This window comes from Sus scrofa, chromosome 7, assembly GCF_054392235.1.
Source record: "Sus scrofa isolate SSC_HxYL_T2T_F1_AM1 chromosome 7, Sscrofa_HxYL_maternal_Yorkshire_Landrace_v2.0, whole genome shotgun sequence".
NCBI lineage: Eukaryota > Metazoa > Chordata > Mammalia > Artiodactyla > Suidae > Sus > Sus scrofa.
The window spans coordinates 16,217,104-16,238,395 of record NC_139389.1 but is presented as its reverse complement, the minus strand read 5'-3'; the positions used below and the strand labels follow the sequence as shown (position 1 = coordinate 16,238,395).

The 21,292-nt window shown below is 36.7% G+C and overlaps 1 protein-coding gene across 50 annotated transcripts in view; it reads right to left on the bottom strand.

Moving 5' to 3' along the window:
• Window positions 1–21,292, bottom strand: part of CDKAL1 (CDK5 regulatory subunit associated protein 1 like 1) — a 951,913-nt gene that overhangs the window by 655,003 nt on the left and 275,618 nt on the right. For all 50 annotated transcript variants that reach the window (XR_014809698.1, XR_014809711.1, XR_014809714.1 and 47 more), the window contains one exon: window positions 9,454–9,557. Coding sequence is in view for 22 of the 50 variants with exons in the window: in XM_005665623.4 (XP_005665680.2) it covers window positions 9,454–9,557 (104 nt within the window). In the remaining 28 variants the exon portion in view is untranslated. The remainder of the gene's footprint in view (window positions 1–9,453; window positions 9,558–21,292) is intronic.

Here is a 21,292-nt window from a genome sequence, read left to right as displayed (position 1 = left end):
AGGTTCCAGGTGGCATATAGAATTTCATTGAGCATAATCAATTCAGGATTAACCACTCATTTAACATTTACTGAGGACCTACTAAACCCACATATGCACTGTCACCCATGCCTGAACCCACACCCTCTTGGCTCGTTCTCCCAGTGACCTGAAACACAGATGGAAGGAGGGCGGAACCGTGTTGCTGAGGAGGAGGAAGTTTCATCTGAGCAGATGCCAAGCAAGAGCCTTCAGTCCTTCAGGTTCCCTTCAAAGGGCACACTCTTCATTATTTGCTTATTTGATCTCAAAAGCAGATGGATTCACACTCAATCAAAACAGAATACGGGCACCTTAGGATCTTGACAGACAGAAAAGAACTCTGCTGTGCTACTCGAACCAAATGCCTGGCTGAAAGAAGTGGGTTTAGAGTAGAAAATGGGCAGGCTACTTGTTCCTCTAAGTCAGTGGTCTCCATATTTTAGGAAACCACTTTTCTGATTCAGTTGAAAAAATTTAAAAATGCATTCCCACATCTTCCAAATCCAATCATCTGTTGATGGACATTTGGGTTGTTTCCATGTCCTGGCTATTGTGAATAGTGATGCAATGAACATGCGGGTGCATGTGTCTCTTTTAAGTAGAGTTTTGTCCGGATATGTGCCCAAGAGTGGGATTGTGGGGTCATATGGAAGTTCTATGGATAGATTTCTAAGGTATCTCCAAACTGTTCTCCATAGTGGCTATACCAGTTTACATTCCCACCAGCAGTGCAGGAGGGTTCCCTTTTCTCCACAGCCCCTCCAGCACTTGTTATTTGTGGATTTATTAATGATGGCCATTCTGACTGGTGTGAGGTGGTATCTCATGGTAGTTTTGATTTGCATTTCTCTTATAGTCAGCGATGTTGAGCATTTTTTCATGTGTTTGTTGGCCATCTGTATATCTTCTTTGGAGAAATGTCTATTCAGGTCTTTTGCCCATTTTTCCACTGATTGATTGGTTTTTTTGCTGTTGAGTTGTATAAGTTGTTTATATATTCTAGAGATTAAGCCCTTGTCGGCTGCATCATTTGAAACTATTTTCTCCCATTCTGAAAGTTGTCTTTTTCTTTTCTTTTTGGTTTCCTTTGCTGTGCAAAAGCTTTTCAGTTTGATGAGGTCCCATGGGTTTATTTTTGCTCTAATTTCTATTGCTTTGAGAGACTGACCTGAGAAAATATTCATGATGTTGATGTCAGAGAGTGTTTTGCCTCTGTTTTCTTCTAGGAGTTTGATGGTGTCCTGTCGTATATTTAAGTCTTTCAGCCATTTTGAGTTTATTTTTGTGCATGGTGTGAGGGTGTGTTCTATTTGCATGCAGCTGTCCAGGTTTCCCAGGAAGATGTGGTATATATACACAATGGAATACTACTCAGCCGTAAAAAAGAACGACATAATGCCATTTGCAGCAACATGGATGGAACTAGAGAATCTCATACTGAGTGAAATGAGCCAGAAAGACAAAGACAAATACCATATGATATCACTTATAACTGGAATCTAATATCCAGCACAAATGAACATCTCCTCAGAAAAGAAAATCATAGACTTGGAGAAAAGACTTGTGGCTGCCTGATGGGAGGGGGAGAGAGTGGGAGGGATCGGGAGCTTGGGCTTATCAGACACAACTCAGAATAGATTTACAAGGAGATCCTGCTGAGTAGCATTGAGAACTATGTCTAGATACTCATGTTGCAACAGAACAAAGGGTGGGGAGAAAAAAATGTAATTGTAATGTATACATGTAAGGATAACTTGATCCCTTTGCTGTACAGTGGGAAAATAAAAAAAATTAAAAAAATAAAAAAACCCAGGAAATGTAGAAAAGTGTAGAAAACCTAGCAAAAGTCATATCAAAACAGAAAAAAAAAGCCTTACCATTAAAAGGGTACTACTTTTAAAAAATAAAAAATAGGAGTTCCCGTCGTGGCGCAGTGGTTAACGAATCCGACTAGGAACCATGAGGTTGCGGGTTCGGTCCCTGCCCTTGCTCAGTGGGTTAAGGATCCGGTGTTGCCGTGAGCTGTGGTGTAGGTTGCAGACGCGGCTCGGATCCCGCGTTGCGGTGGCTCTGGCGTCGGCCGGTGGCTACAGCTCCGATTCAACCCGTGGCCTGGGAACCTCCATATGCCGCGGGAGCGGCCCAAGAAATAGCAACAACAACAACAACAACAAAAGACAAAAAAAGACAAAAAGACAAAAAATAAATAAATAAAAAATAAAAAATAAATAAATTAAAAAAAATAAAAATGCATTCCCATGAAGGTGCATTTATTAATTATACTCATGTACTATTATGCTAATATATTATACACAACATGAAATATATACCAAAAAAATTTTTAAAGAAAATACAATAAACACAAATTCTAGAATCTTCTTCCTGCATTCCGACGTTCCTTCTCACAAAATGACCTCGGGGATGCAAACCCTAAACTATTAGCCTCTACAGCAGGATTTCTCTGTGGCGCCCAAGGGCTATGGAAGTGGGGCCAGATCACTAGCGAGTCACAAATACTTAGAATGTATTGTCTTAGCCTCCCAATAAATCCTTTCAGAGGGTTATGCTTTTCAGGGCATGGCTACAAGTTTTAACAAGGGATGCCAAAATAGACAACCCTAAGAAACACAGTATGTGAGCTGGAGTGTCAATGGGAGGCTGTTGAGACCTTCTACATCTCTCAATACTCCCTGGAAGAACTTACCTGTGAAAAATCGCTTTCGAATCTAAATGCGAAGCTGGGTTGTTATTTTCTTTTTTCCTCTTAGACAATAAGCTTCGAAGACATTCAGAGTCAAAACTGCATATGTGACTAAGGGCTGCTTTCCCGTGTTCCAGTTCTACACCAGGTCTGGACTTTTTCTCGTATGTTTTCCCAAGGTCTCTTTATTGTATATATTTTTCATACTTACTTACATACTTGCAGGTTGTTTTGTGGAACAAAACAGAGTAAAAAGCATATACATATAACTCACCAATAACAATGACAGATGGATTATACTCTAGTTTTCCAACAAATGGATATAAAAAGGTATTCCCAGAAACTCCAAGTTTTCTGTACTTGGGATTATTTGTACTCTGAACTACACAAACTTAGAGAATTATGAACAGATGTCATTCGGTAAAACAGCCTTGGGACTACATCCTTGTTTCCCACAGCAAGGATAAGCCGCTTGCTCAATTATCAGCAAACCTCACCACTGACCTCCCAATCTTATTGGCGGAAGTTATCAAAGGCTGATTATAATAATGTATTGTTACCATTGCTCTCCTAAAGCATCTGCCTATTAGCAGAAACCTGAACTGTTTCTACTAAATATTTAATACATATTCACTAAATGAGTGGCAAAATAACCATGACAGAGTTCCAATAGTTACTTCGGTTAAAGAGTCTGTGTCTGGTTTCTTTCTTTCATGAACATCTAGCATCACATAAACCTTAAGATTCAGAATGGCAAGTGGATTTCATCTAGAATATGAAGCGTAATCAAATAGCAGTGGCTACTAAGAACTCTGTATTGAGAAGGATTCTGGAGAGAAACCCCGGTTGATTAAAAGGCTGCCTGGAGTTGGGAAAAAGGAGGGGTGCAGAAGGGCTGTCAATTTGCTGACACCACCCTGTCCGATAATGAATGTTTTCAAACTCAGAAGGTATTTAAGTTAAAAGGCTCAATAATTTTTGCCATCCCAAGACCTGCTCTCTGGTTCTGTGTACTTTAATTTCTATGGCTCCATCTTGCTACTCCCTGTCCTCCTAGACTAGGAGGAGCTCACTGAAGACAAGGACGCTGTCTTTCCCACAGTTTTCATTTCCATACAGCACAGTAAACACTCAGTAAAACATCAGTTGACTCTTTTTTTGATAGCTCTCTGCAAGGGAGTTCTCGCAGCCCACAAAGCCTAAGCATTTACGATCTGGCCCTTTAAGAAAACATCTGGTGGGCCTGGACTGGTGTATTAAGGAATACACCAGAGAAATACTTATCTACACCAGCTAGCTCAGGCTGAATCCTCAAGGTTCTGAGGAAAGGCCTCAGAAGCAAGGGCTCATTAAACAGGGCCCCCCTCTACTTCAATCATGGTAGTTCTGCTTTTACTTTTCAAATTTCATTTGAAGAAAGAGTTCCTTTATTGCCAAGAAAAAGCTGAACGCCACTGATTTAGAAACCCGAAGGTCTGAAGAGACAAGGACCAAGTAAATTATGCTCTAGTCGGCCACAGATAGCCTGAACTAACATTCTATCTGAAATCAAACTGATTAATCTCAGCTTATTTAAATTGAGTATCTGAAAAACAGCTAGTATCACAGGCATCAAATCCCCAATCAAGTTAAATGTATTATGTTCATTACATTTATTTTGCTCTTGTATTAAAATTTCTTTTAAAAGTTATATTTTAATATTATACTTTGGGTTTTTTTCTAAGACTCAACAGAAGGAATAGTTACACAGAGACTGTATCTTGAAATTCTATATATTAGTAGCTAAGGGCATTTCCATTGCATTTGTCAATGTCTCTTAGGAAAGGATCTGTGAAAATAATCCTTAGTGTTTATAGCCTAGAAATATGTAGATATCTCATTATAAACTACATACATTCTTTTATACACTCATATCGAATTATATAAATCACCTTATTTTCTTATTCTTCAGGAGAACCAAGACTCACTAGTTGGTAAAATTATATCCTTCCTCTTTTGAAATACAATATAGCATTTTATACAGCCCTTATTTTCATGGTCTATTACATACAATCATTTAATGTAAAATCCTTGTCTGGAAGTTGACAATGTATAACAAATACGTACATTAAGATTATTAATCCTATAGAAGAAGTACTCAATTTGAACAGAGCACAAATGAAAAGATAAAGGAATAAAAGAGACATTTAAATAACTGCCATGTAAATTAATAGGATGCAATTATTGGTCTCTCTTTAATCTTAGGTGAAAATCAATATACTGTAGTCATTGCTAAAGGTGATAAGTCAAACGCAGTTTGATGCAAATCATACAACTCAACAACGTGAAATTTATACACCAGAAAATCAAACGTTGCTTATATCTTTTCCTATCTAAAAGGGCAGGAAGCAATGTTTCCCAGCTGCATTGCATAATTAATCTCATTCACAACAGACAATATCTTTGCAAGTCTTGAAATAAAACAGAATTCGTTTCTTAAAATTCCAACATTAATCTTGAAATCACTAAGCATCAAGAAATTTTCTCCTGGCTCTGAATATTTCATCTTAATTTATTTACCTTTCCATAACTGGTTTATGCCACTTATCTTGCAGGGGTTGGGAGGGTAGCTCAGATTTATGAGGGAGGAAAAAAAGAGCAACACAGAAATGAGATCTAGAAAAGCACAACGAGAGCTATAAAAACAGCTCATCCATCATCTCTACATTTTGATTCCAGAGACAGCAGTGAAAGGTGTTGTTTCCACACCACTCACCCAGCACACTTAAAAAGGTTTGCTCTATCACTTATACAACTGAAACTGATTGATTAGCTGCTAGAGAAAAATCAATACAAATATCCTAGAAAACACTAGCTTGTAAATTCATTCTGGCCCCAACAAAGTCCTGGTCATTGCTTGACATGTTTTTCTAGATATCTAAAATGCAACCATGTCAAACCCCGGCCCCCAAAGACGATTATGCCTAGGAATTTTCAAAACCTAAAGCTCAGCACAAGTGAGGAAGTGAGGGGAAGGTTTCCCAGGGGTCTGTGAGAACAATGTGATGATACCCAGAAGTCAACCTAGTAAATACTGCATTCGCATATGTACAACTGCCCACGAAAATGATATACACACTGAGAAGGTAAAAGACAGTGAATGAAAAAAAAAAAAAAAAAAAGAAAATGTCAACGGGACTAAGTTAAGAGAAAGGAAAAAAAAAAGGTAGGAAACCAATGAAATATAAACTAAATGAATACTTTTTATAAAAGGTAAGGTTTCTATTTAAAAATATAAACTAATTTAATTATATCCATTCAAAAGTTAATGAGTGCCTTTTCTCGTATTTTGGCAGATGAATGTACAGTGAGTATAATTTTAGTACCTTAGGAAATCATTTCATATTCAGAATGATTTCATGATTATTTCAGAATCTCTTCTGAATTCTCCTTGCCTTTAGGTTAGCCCTAGTCTCTTCATTCACTGGACTTCTAAGAATTAAATGTTTATGAATATAAAAAGTTTCATAAATATGCTATTCAGAAAAAAAAATGTTGTATAGTCTGCAACATGACAGGCAACCTGGGTTCTAATCCCCCATTGTATAATTAGCACAGAGTTTTAAAAACTCACTTTGTATTTCTGATATATGGTCATAAAACTTTAAGAAAAAGCAAGGAAGGAAATAGAATTTTCAGTATGGGAAATTTAACTTGCACTGACAAAGTAACTTTAAACACAGCATTAAAATTTACTGACAGCATATTTAGACTTTTTGTCTAAAAGTAACTTTTCAAAGAACCACAATATTTATTACTGATTATAGGGCAGACAATTTAGTAATGGTATAATGTAGAATTTAAGGTGTTATCACCTCCAAAATATTTCTAATATGTGAATTATTAAAGAACTAAATATGAAAAAGTCATAGAAATAAGAAAACGGTTGTTTCTTCTATCATATTTACCTTCATAATTATTCTTCACAATTTTAAAACTCAAAAAAATTCTATAAGGCCATTATGACCTCAGTGTACGTGCAGAAAAAAAGACAATGCTGCTAATTCAATGTTGTTAAAATGTGAGCTTACAGACTGCTATTTCCTAGTGTAGAACGTAATTATAAGGCCATCCCTAGCATGAATTTGCATTTCTCAAATTAAGAAAATAAAAGGTACTTGTCATACTAAGTAGTGTCTCTCTACAGAAACATTTTTTTATAAAACATTTTAAAACAAAAGAAAATCCGTCATTTGATTCCAGGCATTAATGTCTATTACAATATGTTGCAACATTCTCACTTAAAATTGCATTTATTTAAATTACTCTATTTTAGGAGTTCTTGCATTTATTTAAATTACTCTAGTTCCTGTCATGGCACAATGGAAACGAATCCGACTAGGAACCATGAGGTTGTGGGTTCAATCCCTGGCCTTGCTCAGTGGGTTAAGGATCCAGCATTGCCGTGAACTGTGGTGTAAGTTACAGACGCGGCTTGGATGCCGTGTTGCTGTGGCTCTGGCATAGGCCGGCGGCTACAGCTCCGATTCAACCTCTAGCCTGGGAACCTCCATATGCCACAGTGTGGTGCTCAAAAGACAAAAAAAGCCAAAATAAATAAATGAAATAAAATAAATTACTCAGGTTTAGGTAACACAACTTCTTCATAATAAAAACACAGCCAATTATTTCATATAAGTAATCTCAAATTCAAACAAGCAACATTGAAAGTCAGAGTAATGAAAAACCATAGCTTGAAGAGGTCAAGCACTTTGGTCAGATCATGTGGCTGATAGGCAGCACAGCACTGTTTCAAATTCACACCTTTTCTATGGCAAAGAGCATCGGATACTTATGACCTAAAATTTCCTAAACATACTGGTTTACCTAGAAAGTTGTGCCCTCAGTACTTTAGTAACAGTACCACATATCAATCAAATGAAAACAGCCTTCCATGTCAACTCCAATATACAGATAACAAAACAACAGAAATACTTTACATTGTAAACACTCCATGTTTACAATGTTGGAAATAACCAGGCACATATATAGCTACTGATAATGATGAAAGTAATACTCACTATACCTCTGTGGCCTGGAGGGCACTTCTAAAGATAAATCAGACAGATAAGTTGGATATCCTTAGAATAATTCAGTAATCAGTTTAAAACAACTTTATCTTATTCCTGCCTTCTTTTTTCTTGAAGTCACACATGATATATACATGTGTCTGTATTAAGTTATGAAGCAATCATATCAAGATGTTAGTACAGGTTACGAAAGAGAATAGGTATAAGCAAACCAGGACAGTACTTTTACTTCCTACATAGTGATTTGACAGTTTCCTATTTTTCAAATAAATTTGCAGAGTAAAATGAGATTTTTAAAAGTTGCACTTAGGAATGCATGATGTTGAAAAAGTGCCTCCAAGAAACTAATTCGTATGCCTTCCAATTTGCAGAGTTGGGTAGATAGAACATATAGTTTTAATATCTCTATTATCCCACAGTTACATGGAAAAAAATACACCAACTAAGAATGCTAGCAAAGGGCATCATTTTTCAAGTAGGGTAGGATTCTGTGCAAACTCATGCCCTATGTGAAAAATCCTTAACGTGGCCAGGTTGTAGAAAAGACAACCACCCAGACTTTTCCTCAGATTAGACAATTACCTGGCTCTGAAACAAACCAATTACAACAGTCAATGAGTTTCCATTTATTTCTCTTTCAATGCAAGTTGAATGCGAACAGAGGAAGGGACTATGCTCAGAATATAAAAATAGGAAAGAAAAACTGTTGAGAAGTGTCATATTAATCAAGGGTATTACTCTCCCCGTTATAAAGAGCATTTCAAATTCATGTTGATAAAAGCTTTAGACTAAACAAACAAGTGTGGAACTCATACTTTCTCAGATCCAGGGTGTCTGAAGAGAGCACTCCAAGTTACTTGCTAAGAGGAAAAGGACACTGCCAATAACTATTAACCCACAAGACTATGAGACAATAGATTATCTCATGTTGGTCATAAAAACACACCAATGTTATATATACATATTATAAACAAAGACAAAAGAGGAAATTTATGGTTAGGTGTCAGCATGTCTGTGACTCATGTTGCAGATAAGACTGACGATATGCTGAGAGATACCTAGACAATCACATTTGCCAGCAAGTGATGATTCAGAAGTAGCTGGCCACCCACACAAAGAATTACTCTCATTAGGTTTCTATACCAGTACCAGTCTTTACTGCTCCAACAGTCCTGTGGATGAGATAAGCCTGGTACATAGTAAAATCTACCTTCTCTTTCCAAGACTCCTGGAAACCCTTATTAGCACTATTTCCTAAATAGTTCAGGAATTACCAAAGAGAGAGGGAGAAACAGTCAAGAAATTACCAGAGAAAGAGGGACAGTGTTTCACTCAGTCCACAAAAGTCTTATTAACACACATCAAAAGGTAAGAGCTTTCTTTTTTGTTTTATTTTGTTTTGTCTTTTCTACGGAGTGTAAAGATAGGTGATAGAGCTCAAACTATGTCACTTACCTTACAGTCAGAAGGAAAGGGAAGTGTGGTGAAAGAAGAATTATGTGACTATTATAACCAGAATCTGGTAAAATCTTCTGTTAGATAAGCTGCAATTAAGCTCTTCGGAAAGCTAAAGAAGCATGTATCTAAAGTGAAGTGTTATTAAGAAGACTATTATAATTTATTAAAAAGACTAAATTCACAGAGAACTCTACAAATTCTTACCTTGAAAAGACTGTTTGGCTCTATCTACTAGTTCATCAATTGGATAACTGGCTAAATTTCCTCTGGCGTGTTTAGTTTTGCAGTAGGTACAAGCGTTGAGGCACCTGTTCAAATGATAGCAATAAATAAATTTTTAAAGACAGCACACACTTAACATGGGGGAATAAAATCCAAAACTTACACCAAAGTGCTATTATAGTATCATTTGCCAGTCTATAAAAGAGATATAAAAAATAAATATCTGCCATGCTTCAGACTTAATTTATTCCAACCAGGCACAGAAATTTGTAATTTGCAATTCTTTAAAGTTTCAACTATTCAAGAATGATTATACAAATCACATATTATCTTCAAATTCACACAAAAAAGTGGAAGAAAGATAAAGAATGCTTGAGAGCTCCCTTCGTGGCTCAGCAGCTAACGATCCCAACTAGGATCCATGAGGATGCAGGTTCAATCCCTGGCCTCACTCAGTGGGTTGGGAATCAGGTGGTGCTGTGAGCTGTGGTGTAGGTCGCAGACTCAGCTTGGATCCCGAGTTGCTGTGGCTGTGGCGTAGGCCAGCGGCTGCAGCTCTGGTCTAGGAATTTCCACATGCCATGGGTGTGGCCCTAAAAAGCAAAAAAAAAAAAAAAAAAAGATAATGAATGCTTACAATGGTTAATCAAAAGAAATTAAAGATCCTCATTTTTTTTAAAACCACTGACATTTCTTTGGCTATCGCAAGGCTAAAAATTAAGTATCACCTATATATACTCTATTATTCAGAAATAAAAAAGCTTTCATTTAACTCTTAAATAATGATACAGGAATAAATAGGCAATAGAGAATTCTCAAAAGAAAATACACACTTGGACATTTTCAAATAATAATTCTGACTCTTTGAGATCAGAAAAAAAGTATTTTAAAAATGTCCAATGAATGCTCTTTGGGATTATATTAGTCAAAGGAGAGGAGTAAAATGACAACATTAGTTTTGAAAAACTGAAAAAATAGACTTAATTCCCAATAAACTTTAGGCATGATAAAAATTGTCTTTTCAAAATTAAAATGTTGGACAACAAGGACCCACTGGATAGCGCAAGGAACTATTTTCAATGTCTTGTAATAACCTATAACGAAAAAGAATCTGAAAAGGAACATTTATATGGAGAGATATATAGCTGAATCACTTTGCTGTACACCTAAAACACTGTAAATCAACTACAATCAAAAAAATTAAAAATGTTCTACTGTTGAAATTTTAAAATATTTTAAAGAGGTTTTCTTATTATAAAATTTTAAAAAGCAGCCACACATAATAAAATATTTCTGCGACAAAAAGATAAGGCCAAACAACACTGAACAAAAAAAAAAAAAAAAAAAAAAGAATCTCTTTGCTGATTCAATTTCTATAAGGAAACGCAAGATTTTAAAAACTATCATTAGATAAATGCTTTGAAACTTCAAACTGAGAGAAGTGGAATTTTTAATAACTACATCCAGCCAATATGTAATTTTGTTAACATACGACTTTAAGATACAAAATAAAATAAAATACATATGAATCACTGCACTCAGGAAACGACTACGTAATACATAACTTCTAATTATTTTTGCATAAGTCTCAGTAAAATTTTGATTTTTAACTATTTAATTGACCACATAACCTTAAACAGCTATTATATTTTTCTTCCTAGGCCATTTATATAAAAAATAAATAAAATACAAATTGACTTCTTTATCATAAATCAAGGTTCCAGTCTCCCAACTATTACAAGTCTTCTCTTTTCAATTTCTATTTGTTCCACAACAAGTGGAAAAAGAAAATTGAGATTTTTTTTTTTTGAGGGGGGGCTACTCCTTGGGAAAAGTAACTCACTTTTGTGTAGCTCTGACTGAGCAACAGGCATTTTTCCATACATCATCTCATTTAACTCTTATAGAGTTAAGTGTTAGTATTTCCATCTTACAGATGAGGAATTTGTTTCCAAAAAGTCAGATAATACAATTTATTCCACAGAAATACAAAGGAGCACAAGATACTACTATGAACAACGACACACCAAAAAAGAATAAATAAATCAGCTCCAAGAAACATACAATCTACCATGACTAAATCACGATCCCATTTACAACAGCATCAAAAAACAAAAAATACCCAGGAATAAATTTAACCGAGAAGGCAAAAGATTTGTACACTGAAAAGCTTAAGACACTGGCATTCCCACTGTGGCACAACAGAATCAGTAGCATCAGGATGCAGGTTCAATCCCCAGCCCTGTGCAGTGGCTTAAAGGATCCAGCATTGCTGCAGGTGTGGTGTAGGTCTCAACTGTAGCTAGATTCTGATCCCTGGTTCAGAAACTACTTATGCAGCAGGGCAGCCAAAAAATAAATAAATAAATAAAAATTAAGACACTGATGAAAGAAATTACAAAAACACAAATAAATGGAAAGATACTATGTGTTAATAGATTAGAAGACAATATTGTTAAAATATCCAAACTGCCCAAAGTAACCTACAGGTTTTACGAAATTCTTTCAAGATTCTAACGGGAATTTTCACCGAAATTAAAAAAAAAAAAAAAAAAAATCCTAAAATTCATTTGAAACTGAAAAAGAAACCCAAATAGCCAAAGCAATCTTGAGAAAGAACAAAGCAGGAGGCATTACAATTTCTGATTTCAAAGCATATTACAAAGCTATAGTACCCAAAACAAGTATGGCGATGGTGTAAAAATGGGCAAATAGACCACTGTAAGAGAATGGAAAGCCCAGGCCAGGAATAAACTTATACATAATATAGTCAATTAACATTTGACAAAGGAGCCAAGCATACTCAGTGGAAAAAAGGTCAAAAGATAATAAATTGTTGCTGGAAAAATCGGATAGTCACATGCAAAAGAATGAATTTTGATCCTAACTTACACCACTGGTAAGAATTAATTCAAAAATTGGCGTTTCTGCTGCTGCACAACGGGATAGATGGTGTCTTAGGAGCACTGGGACCCAGGTTTGATCCCTGGCCCAGCACAGTGGTTAGGGATCAAGCATTGCTTCAGCTGCAGCTTAGGTCACAACTGCAACTCAGCTCTGATCCCTGGCCTGGGAACTCTGTATTTTGTGGGGCAGCCAAAAAGAAGAAGAAGAAAAAAATAATAATTAATTCAAAATAGATTAAAGACTTAAATCTAAGACCAGAAACCATAAGACTTCTAGAAGAAAACATAAAGGAAAAGCTCCTTGACACTGTTCTTGGCAATATTTTTTTTGGATATGACACCGAACACATACATAACAGATGTAAAAATAAGCAAGTTGTACTACATCAAACTAAAAAGCTTTTGCACAGTGAAAGAAACAATCAACAAAATGAAAAGGAAACCAACAGAATGGGAGAAACTATTTGCAAACCACATACTGATTCATAATAAGTGACTCACAATATTTTATTATTATTCCATAACAAGGGATTCATAATACCTGATATGGGGTTAATATCCAAAATATATAAAGAACTCATACAGCTCAAGAGTAAATAATAATAATCCAATTTGAAGATGGCCAAAGAATATGAATAGCCAGTTTTCCAAAGAAAATATTCAAATGGGCTAGAGGTACAAGAAAAGACACTCCATATCACTAATCATGAAGGAAATGCAAATAAAAAATCACAATGAGATATCACCTCACACCTGTTAGAGGGGAATCCTTTTGCACTATTGGTGGAAATGTAAAGTGGCATAGCCACCATGAAAAATAGCACACAGATTCCTCAAAATCTTAAAAGATAGAACATTTGGTTAATAGATGCAAACTATTGTCTTTGGAATGGATTAGCAATGAGATCCTGCTGTGTAGCACTGGGAACCATGTCTAGTCACTTATGATGAAGCATGATAATGTGAGAAAATAGAATGTGTACATTTATGTGTAACTGGGTCACCATGCTGTAGAGTAGAAAAAAATTATATTGGGGAAATAAAACTAACTAACTAACTAAATAAATAAATAAAACATTTGATCTAGCAATTCCATTTTTGGGTATATATGTAACCAAAGGAGATGATAATCACTTTCTTTTTTTTTTCTTTTTTTGTCTTTTGTCTTCTTAGGGCCACACCTGTGGCAGATGGAGGTTCCCAGACGAGGGGTCTAATCGGAGCTGTAGCTGCCGGCCTACACCACAGCCACAGCAATGCCAGATCCAAGCCGCGTCTGCAACCCACACAGTTCATGGCAACACCGGATCCTTAACCCACTGAGCGATGCCAGGGATCGTACCCACACCTTCATGGTTCCTAGTCAGATTTGTTTCCACTGCGCCAGGATGGGAACTCTGAAATCACTTTCTCAAAGAGGTATCTGCAACCTCATTTTCACTGCAGCATTACTTACAATAGCCAAAAATGGGAATAACCTCACTGTTCTTCAACAAATGGATGAAGAAAATGTGATATATTTATACAACGGGACATTATTCAGCTGTCAAAAAGAAGGGAAACCTGCCATTTGCAACAACACAGATGGATCTTGAGGGCATTATTCTAAATGAAATAAGTCAGCAAAAGGAAAATACTCATTATCTCATATGTGGAATCCAAAAACAAACAAACAAACAGAAAGCAAAATAGAAAACCACGATTTCATAGAAACAAAGAACAGATGGGTGGGATTTGTAGGAGGCGGGGGAACTGGGTGAAGTGATCTAAAGGTACAAACTTCTAGTCGCAAAATAAATACATTCTGGGGATGTAACATACAACATGGTGACTAGTTATCAATACTGTACTGTGTACCTAAAAGATGCTAAGCAAAGAGAACTTAAAAGTTCTAATCACAAGAAAAAAAAGGTAATTATTTAAATGAGGGACGGTAACTAAACTATGATAAACATGTCATAATATACACATATATCAAATAATTACATTATCTTAAACTTATACAATGTTATATGTCAATTATACCTCAGTAAAACTATGTAGGGAAAGTCAGATAAGTAGCTTGAATTTCAAATCTAGGTCTGCCAAATTTTAAATTCCCTGCTATATCCATACCAAGCTGCCTTGCCAGAACAAATGCATATCAAATATCCTAGCTATAGACAATGCAGATAAGATATAATAAAAAGACAGGCAATCATGCCACCTGAAATACAAAGTATTTAGCGCATATATTCAAAGATATGGCCGATACTCATCATCCTGTACATGGAGCTATTCGTTGAAGTCATGTGTTTCTTTCCTTCTTTGGAAATCTAGGGCTAGCTAGGCTTCTAAGTCTATCCACTGGCCCAAACAAGTTATTTCATCCTTCTTTAAAAGTGCTGTTTTCCATGCTTCTCAATTCTACTGCTCAGGTTCTCCAAGCTCCTGTTCTCTCTGCCCTTCTCTGTGGCTTCACGCCTCAGGCCCCACCTCAGATTCCCCTCATGCCTGCCATTCACTCAAGGTCAATCAGCACCCTTCCCAGGAAATCTGCTCTCTCTAACCCCTTGACAAAACTTAGGTCTTCTGACCCTTTTCTCTTATTTCTCCTATTCCCGATGGAGAGCTCTATAAATTAAGTGGTTAATATTAATAAAAGCTACTTCTGTTTTTAACTTGGGCTACTCCTTGAAAGTAACTTCCTTCAGGGATAACAGCCTAGAGAAGAGGAAGGGAAAGTTGTATTTTATTTTTATTTTTTATTTTTTGTCTTTTTAGGGCCGTATCCACGGCATATGGAAGTTCCCAGGCTAGGGGTGGAATGTGAGCTGCATCTGCCGGCCTACACCACAGCTACAGCAACACCAGATCTGAGCAGCATCTGTGACATACACCACAGCTCATGGCAAAACTGGTTCCTTAACCCACTGAGCAAGGCCAAGGACTGAACCTTCGTCCTCATGGATACTAGTCGGATTCATTTCCGCTGAGTCATGACAAGGACTCCCTGTATTTTAAATATTTATAACAAATGATATAACACACTTAAAACACTTAGAACACTGCCTGTACCTAGTAAGTGATCAGTACGTATTGGTCAATGGTTGTTTAATGAGACTGTTCTAAATAATTCTTTAGGGAAATAATTATGCACTAGCATGTTCCAGGTGTACCTAACTTTATGGAACAGATATGTTGTTGACAGGTTGACTTAAATCAACCATGAAAACTTAATCATGTTTTCCTACTGGCTCACTTAACAAAGGTAGAAATGTACCCCCCCCCCGGTGATTCAATGAGAAATCACACGTGAAAATGTGCTAAAACATTTAAATGAAACAAAGTGATATTGAGAAACATTTAATAGAATCAAAATAAGCCAGTAAGTATAAATATTACATTAAGAACTCAAAACCTACTTCACTAAACTGCTCCCTTGGAGTTAATTAGAATTGTGGAGGTGATATATTTTTGAAGTACTACAATCTTTATTGTACAAGATGGGTTCATCCCTATCTCTGGGTTTCACAATGATACTTCATATTATTCCAATAAAGTGAAAATTTCTACCAAGGGTATTTCTTTAAGCATGTTATAAGGGCACTAATCAAGCATTAAATCTGTTCTGTCCTACATTTAAAAAGGAGAGAGATCTGTTATAAAACACAGGGAAAATATGCTGTACAAAATCAGGAAAGAACGAATGAGCCTTTTGATGCTATTTAGTTCAAAAACAATCTTCTCAATCACTGGGAATTATGATGACCAATCATTTTGACATGACGAGCTTCCAACAAAATAAAGGGATTCCATCATAGAAGCCTTTGGTAGTTTCAGTTATCTGTAAACAATTAAATAATTGTCTAAGGGTAAGTACACTGAGCCAGTTTCTTCAACTATCAGAAAAACAAAAGAGCTTTGAGGGCTGACTGCTCAAAGCTAAAACCAAAAAGAGACGTCTGTTCAACTGCAAGGAAGAGGCAAAATCCTGAACATAGTCTGTTGTGATAGAAGGATAGAGCTAGCATACCACACCTACTCATCTTTGTACAGGTTATTATATGGCCACAGGCCAAGAAATAACTAAAAATCTCAAACGCAGAGACAGACTAGGCATTTAATTTAGAAGCATAACTCAAGTCTTGAGAAAAAAAAAAATAGCATCTGTGGTAGAATATTTTTAAATTACAGAAACTAAACAAATGAGAGAACAATGAATTTCCACAAATTAAAATATTTCAAAAGGTTAAAATGCATAATAACATGTCATTTTGACACCTGAACCACATAAAACAAAGGGAAATTAAGGTTTTAATAATTAGGCTTTTTCTTCTAAAGAGCATCTTTAGAAATCACAAGTTTGGGAATAATTCAAAAATCAGAGCTATACCTTTAGGAATTCACCTACACTGAAAGATTTTTCATAATGGGGGAAAAAAGCTCATTTGACTCAGGATTCTGTTCCTCTCTGCTTAGGGGCAAAGATAATTTTATTTTATTTTTAATTATTTTTGCTTTTTAGGGCCACACCTATGGCATATGGAAGTTCCCAGGGTAGGGTCGAATCAGAGTTGTAGCTGCTGGCCTACGCCACAGCCACGCCAGACCCGAGCCACATCTGTGACCTACACCACAGCTCATGGCACCACCAGATCCTTAACCCACTAGGCGAGGCCAGGGATGGAACCTGTGTCTTCATGGATACTAGTCAGATTTGATTCTGCTAAGCCATGACAGAAACTCCAAAGATAACTTTAATATGCAAAAAACACTGTTTTAACAATAACAATAACACTTCAAACTAACATATTCTGTGCCACTCACATAATTTAATCCTTATTTAATCAATTGACAGAGTATAATCTTCTCAAAGCTTCAAGTTTTACAAAATAAGCCCTTTATAGAGTAAAACCTTAGAAAAATCATATTCTGGCCTAGCCATATTCTTCCATATAGAAGCATCATGAAGCAAAGAAAACAACAAAACTCAAGAAACAAAACGTTCCCAGGGTTCCCATCGTGGCGCAGTGGTTAACGAATCCAACTAGGAACCATGAGGTTGTGGGTTTGATCCCTGGCCTTGCTCAGTGGGTTAAGGATCCAGCGTTGCCGTGAGCTGTGGTGTAGGTTGCAGACGTGGCTCAGATCCTGCGTTGCTGTGGCTGTGGTGTAGGCCAGTGACTACAGCTCCAATTGACTCCTAGCCTGGGAACCTCCATGTGCCGCGGATGCGGCCCTAGAAAAGGCAAAAAAAAAGACAAAAAAAAAAAAAAAAAAAAAGAAACAAAATGTTCCCATCTGTAGGTTGTGCCAGTCTTGACTATTAAACACAACCTACTATGAGCACTCATCAAGGTTTTAAAAGTATTTCCAGGAAAATTATAAACTGTTGGATATTTTAGACAAATACAAGAGATACTCTCACCAGCAAAAATCTCACTGGCCCTTCAATTGATAATTCCTGTTTGCCAAGATCAAAATCCTGGACAAGCAAAGGAAAAATAACACACCTGTAAAACTAGCAGAATATATCCTAAATTCTTTACACTTTCTGTGGCCAAGACTCCTCCTACATAGCCAATCTCTCCACCTGACTTATAGTCTCCATCTCCAATCTCAATCTCCTACTCCTAAAGCTCATTCTAATAATTACTGCCTCTGCCTAACTGTAACTGTGCCCTTAGTGGAGTTTCTTTCCTTCTGGGGATGGGGAGGGCTGGGCACCCAGCAGCTAACCTTTCTCCTATTTTATACTAAATTCAAAAACAATTGCAGCTACGTTGTTTTTCCTTATCCTGTCACCATTAACCACTCCACTACATCCTTTGCTTCAAAAAGTTGTGTCAGCATATTTAAACTCTACCCTTCTTTCTTGTTCTCTTTACCTGAAAGAGATATCCTTATCATCTTCGCCCATCAATCAAAAGGTTCAAAGGCACTTGGCGGGGAGGCTGCCAATAATAGTAAAAGATGATTGCTAAATGCTTGTTGACACTCAGCCATACGTTTCATAACAACTGTTTCATTTATCTTCACAACAAGTACCATTATCCCAAACTTTCATATAGGAAACTGAGGCTGAAAAGGATTTAAAAACTTGCCCAAGGTTACAAAGACGGCCAAGTCAAAAAGATGTAATCAGTCTCTCTGAAATTCTTTTATCACTGATTGTACCCTACTTCTCTTAAGATACAATAACTTACCCTACATAAGAATAGATAATTGCTGGGGAAGACTATGGGAAGATGGAAGAGTAGGAAGCTCCAGGAATTTGTCTCTCCAACTAGGCAACAACTGCACTGGCAGATGCTGTCTAGTGCAACTATTTTGAAACTAAGGAGTCAGCTGAAGGCTAGCAACTTCTGGAGGAAGAGTTGAATGGCAAATTGCCCCAAAACAATGGAATAAACATGGGACATTTTCCAGGACAGATCATATATTAGGCCAAAAATTAAGACCCCATTTATTTTAAAAGATATATGAAATACCTTCTATGACCAGAGAGAATGAAGTCAGAAATAAGCAACAAGAAGAAAGTGAAAAATTTATGTATTTGACTTAAAAAACTTATAAATCAAAAAAGAAATCACAAAAGAAATTAGAAAATACTTAGGGATGAAAAAAAACAAATAACACGCACTCCAAAATTTATGCAATAAAGATGAAGAAATAATATGGGGAAATTTCATAGCTAGCTATAAACACATAAATTAAAAAAGAAAGATCTCAGAGTTCCTACTGTGGCTCAGCAGGTTAAGAACCTGATAAAGCATCCCTGAGGATACTGGTACAATCCCTGGCCTTGCTCTGTGACTTAAGGAGCTGGTGTTGCCTCAAGCTGAAGCATAGGTTGCAGATGTGGCTTGGATCCCATGCTGCTTTGGCTGTGGAATAGACCAGCAACTGCAGCTCTGATTCAACCCATAGCCTGGGAACTTCCATATAGTGCAGAAGCAACCCTAAAAAGAAAAGAAAAAAAGGAAGACCTCACAGAAATATCCAACTGTCCAATGTAAGTAAAAAGAAAAAGAAGACTAAACTAAAACCAAAGCTAGCAGAAGGAAGGAAACAAAGCTTTGAGAAGAGATAGAGAATAGAGAAACAACAAAGTCAACAAAACCAAAAGCTGGTTGTTCAAAAAAAAATCAATAGAATTGACAAACTTTTAGCTATACAGAATAACTAAAACAAGAGAGGAGATGCTAATTAGTGTAAACAGAACTGAAAGGATATTACCACTAATTGTAAAGAAATAAAAAAGATTTTACTGGATAACTGTACACCAACAAACTGTGATACCTAGTTGATATGGACAAATTCTTAGAAACACAAAAACTACCCAGGCTAAATCATGAAGAACCAGAAAATCTATATATGTCTGTAACTTGGGAGTTCCCGTAGTGGCACAGTGGTTAATGAAACCGAGTAGGAACCATGAGGTTGCGGGTTCGGTCCCTGCCCTTGCTCAGTGGGTTAACAATCCGGAGTTGCCATGAGCTGTGATGTAGGTTGCAGACGCGGCTCGGATCCTGCGTTGCTGTGCCTCTGGCGTAGGCTGGCAGCTACAGTTCCAATTCGACCCCTAGCCTGGGAACCTCTATATGCCACGGGAGTGGCCCAAGAAATGGCAAAAAGACAAAAAAAAAAAAAAATCTATATATGTCTGTAACTAGAATGGAGCTTGAATCAGTTACCAAAACTCTTCCAAGAAAAGCCCTAAACTTAATTACCTCACTGGTGAATTCCATCAAACATTTAGAGAATTAACACCGATCCCTTACAAATTTTTCCAAAAACTGAAGAGGAGAGTACATTTCCTAACTTCACTCTCTGAGGGTGTAATTACCTTGCTACTCAAGCCAAACAAGGACACTGCAAGAAAAGGAGACAACAGATCAACATTCCTTACGAACACTGATGCAAAAATCCTCAACAAACAAAATGCTAACAAACAAAAGTCAGCTGCAATATTAAATGAATCATACACCAAGACCAACTAGGATTTATTCCTGGAATGCAAGGATGGTTCACCATATTAATTGGATAAAAGTAATATGCCATATCAACAGAACAAACTTGGAAGAAAAAAACAATTATCTGAATTGAAGCAGAAAAAGCATAGGACAAAATTCAACACCTGTTCATAATAAAAACAATCAACAAACTAGAAATAGAAACTCCCTCAACATAATAAAGGCTGTGTAAGAAAAATCCACAAAGAACATCATATGTAGGAGTTTCCGTTGTGGCATAGCAGAAACGAATCCAACTAGGAACCATGAGATTGAGGGTTCAATCCCTGGCCTCGCTCAGTGGGTTAAGGATCTGGCATTGCCGTGAGCTATGGTGTAGGTCACAGACGTGGCTCGAATCTGGAGTTGCTGTGGCTCTGGCGTAGGCCGGCAGCAACAGCTCCGATTAGATCCCTAGCCTGGGAACCTCCATATGGCGCAGGTGCGGCCCTAAAGGAAAAAAAAAATGATACACACACACAAAAGAACATCATATGCAATGATAAACAACTGAAAGCTTTTCCTCTAAGATGAAGAACAAGGCAAGGATGCGTATTTTCACCACTTCAAATCAACAAAATACTAGAAGTTAAAGCATAATCAATTCGGCAAGTAAAAGAAAGGGCAAATTAAGGGGGAAAAAAGAAATAAAATTACCTCTATTTGCAGGTGATTCCATTTAAAATAGCATCAAAAAGAATAAAATATATAGGAAATAACTTAACCAAAGGGTTATGGAAGACTTATTCAATGGAAACTCCAAAACACTGCTAAAAGAAATTGAGGAAGACATGAAGAAATGGGAACACAGCTCATGTTCATAGGAAGGCTAAAATCATTAAAATGTCAGTGTCATCCATAGTTATCTATAGATTCTATGCAATCCCTTCGCAAACTCCAATTACTTTTTTTGGCAAT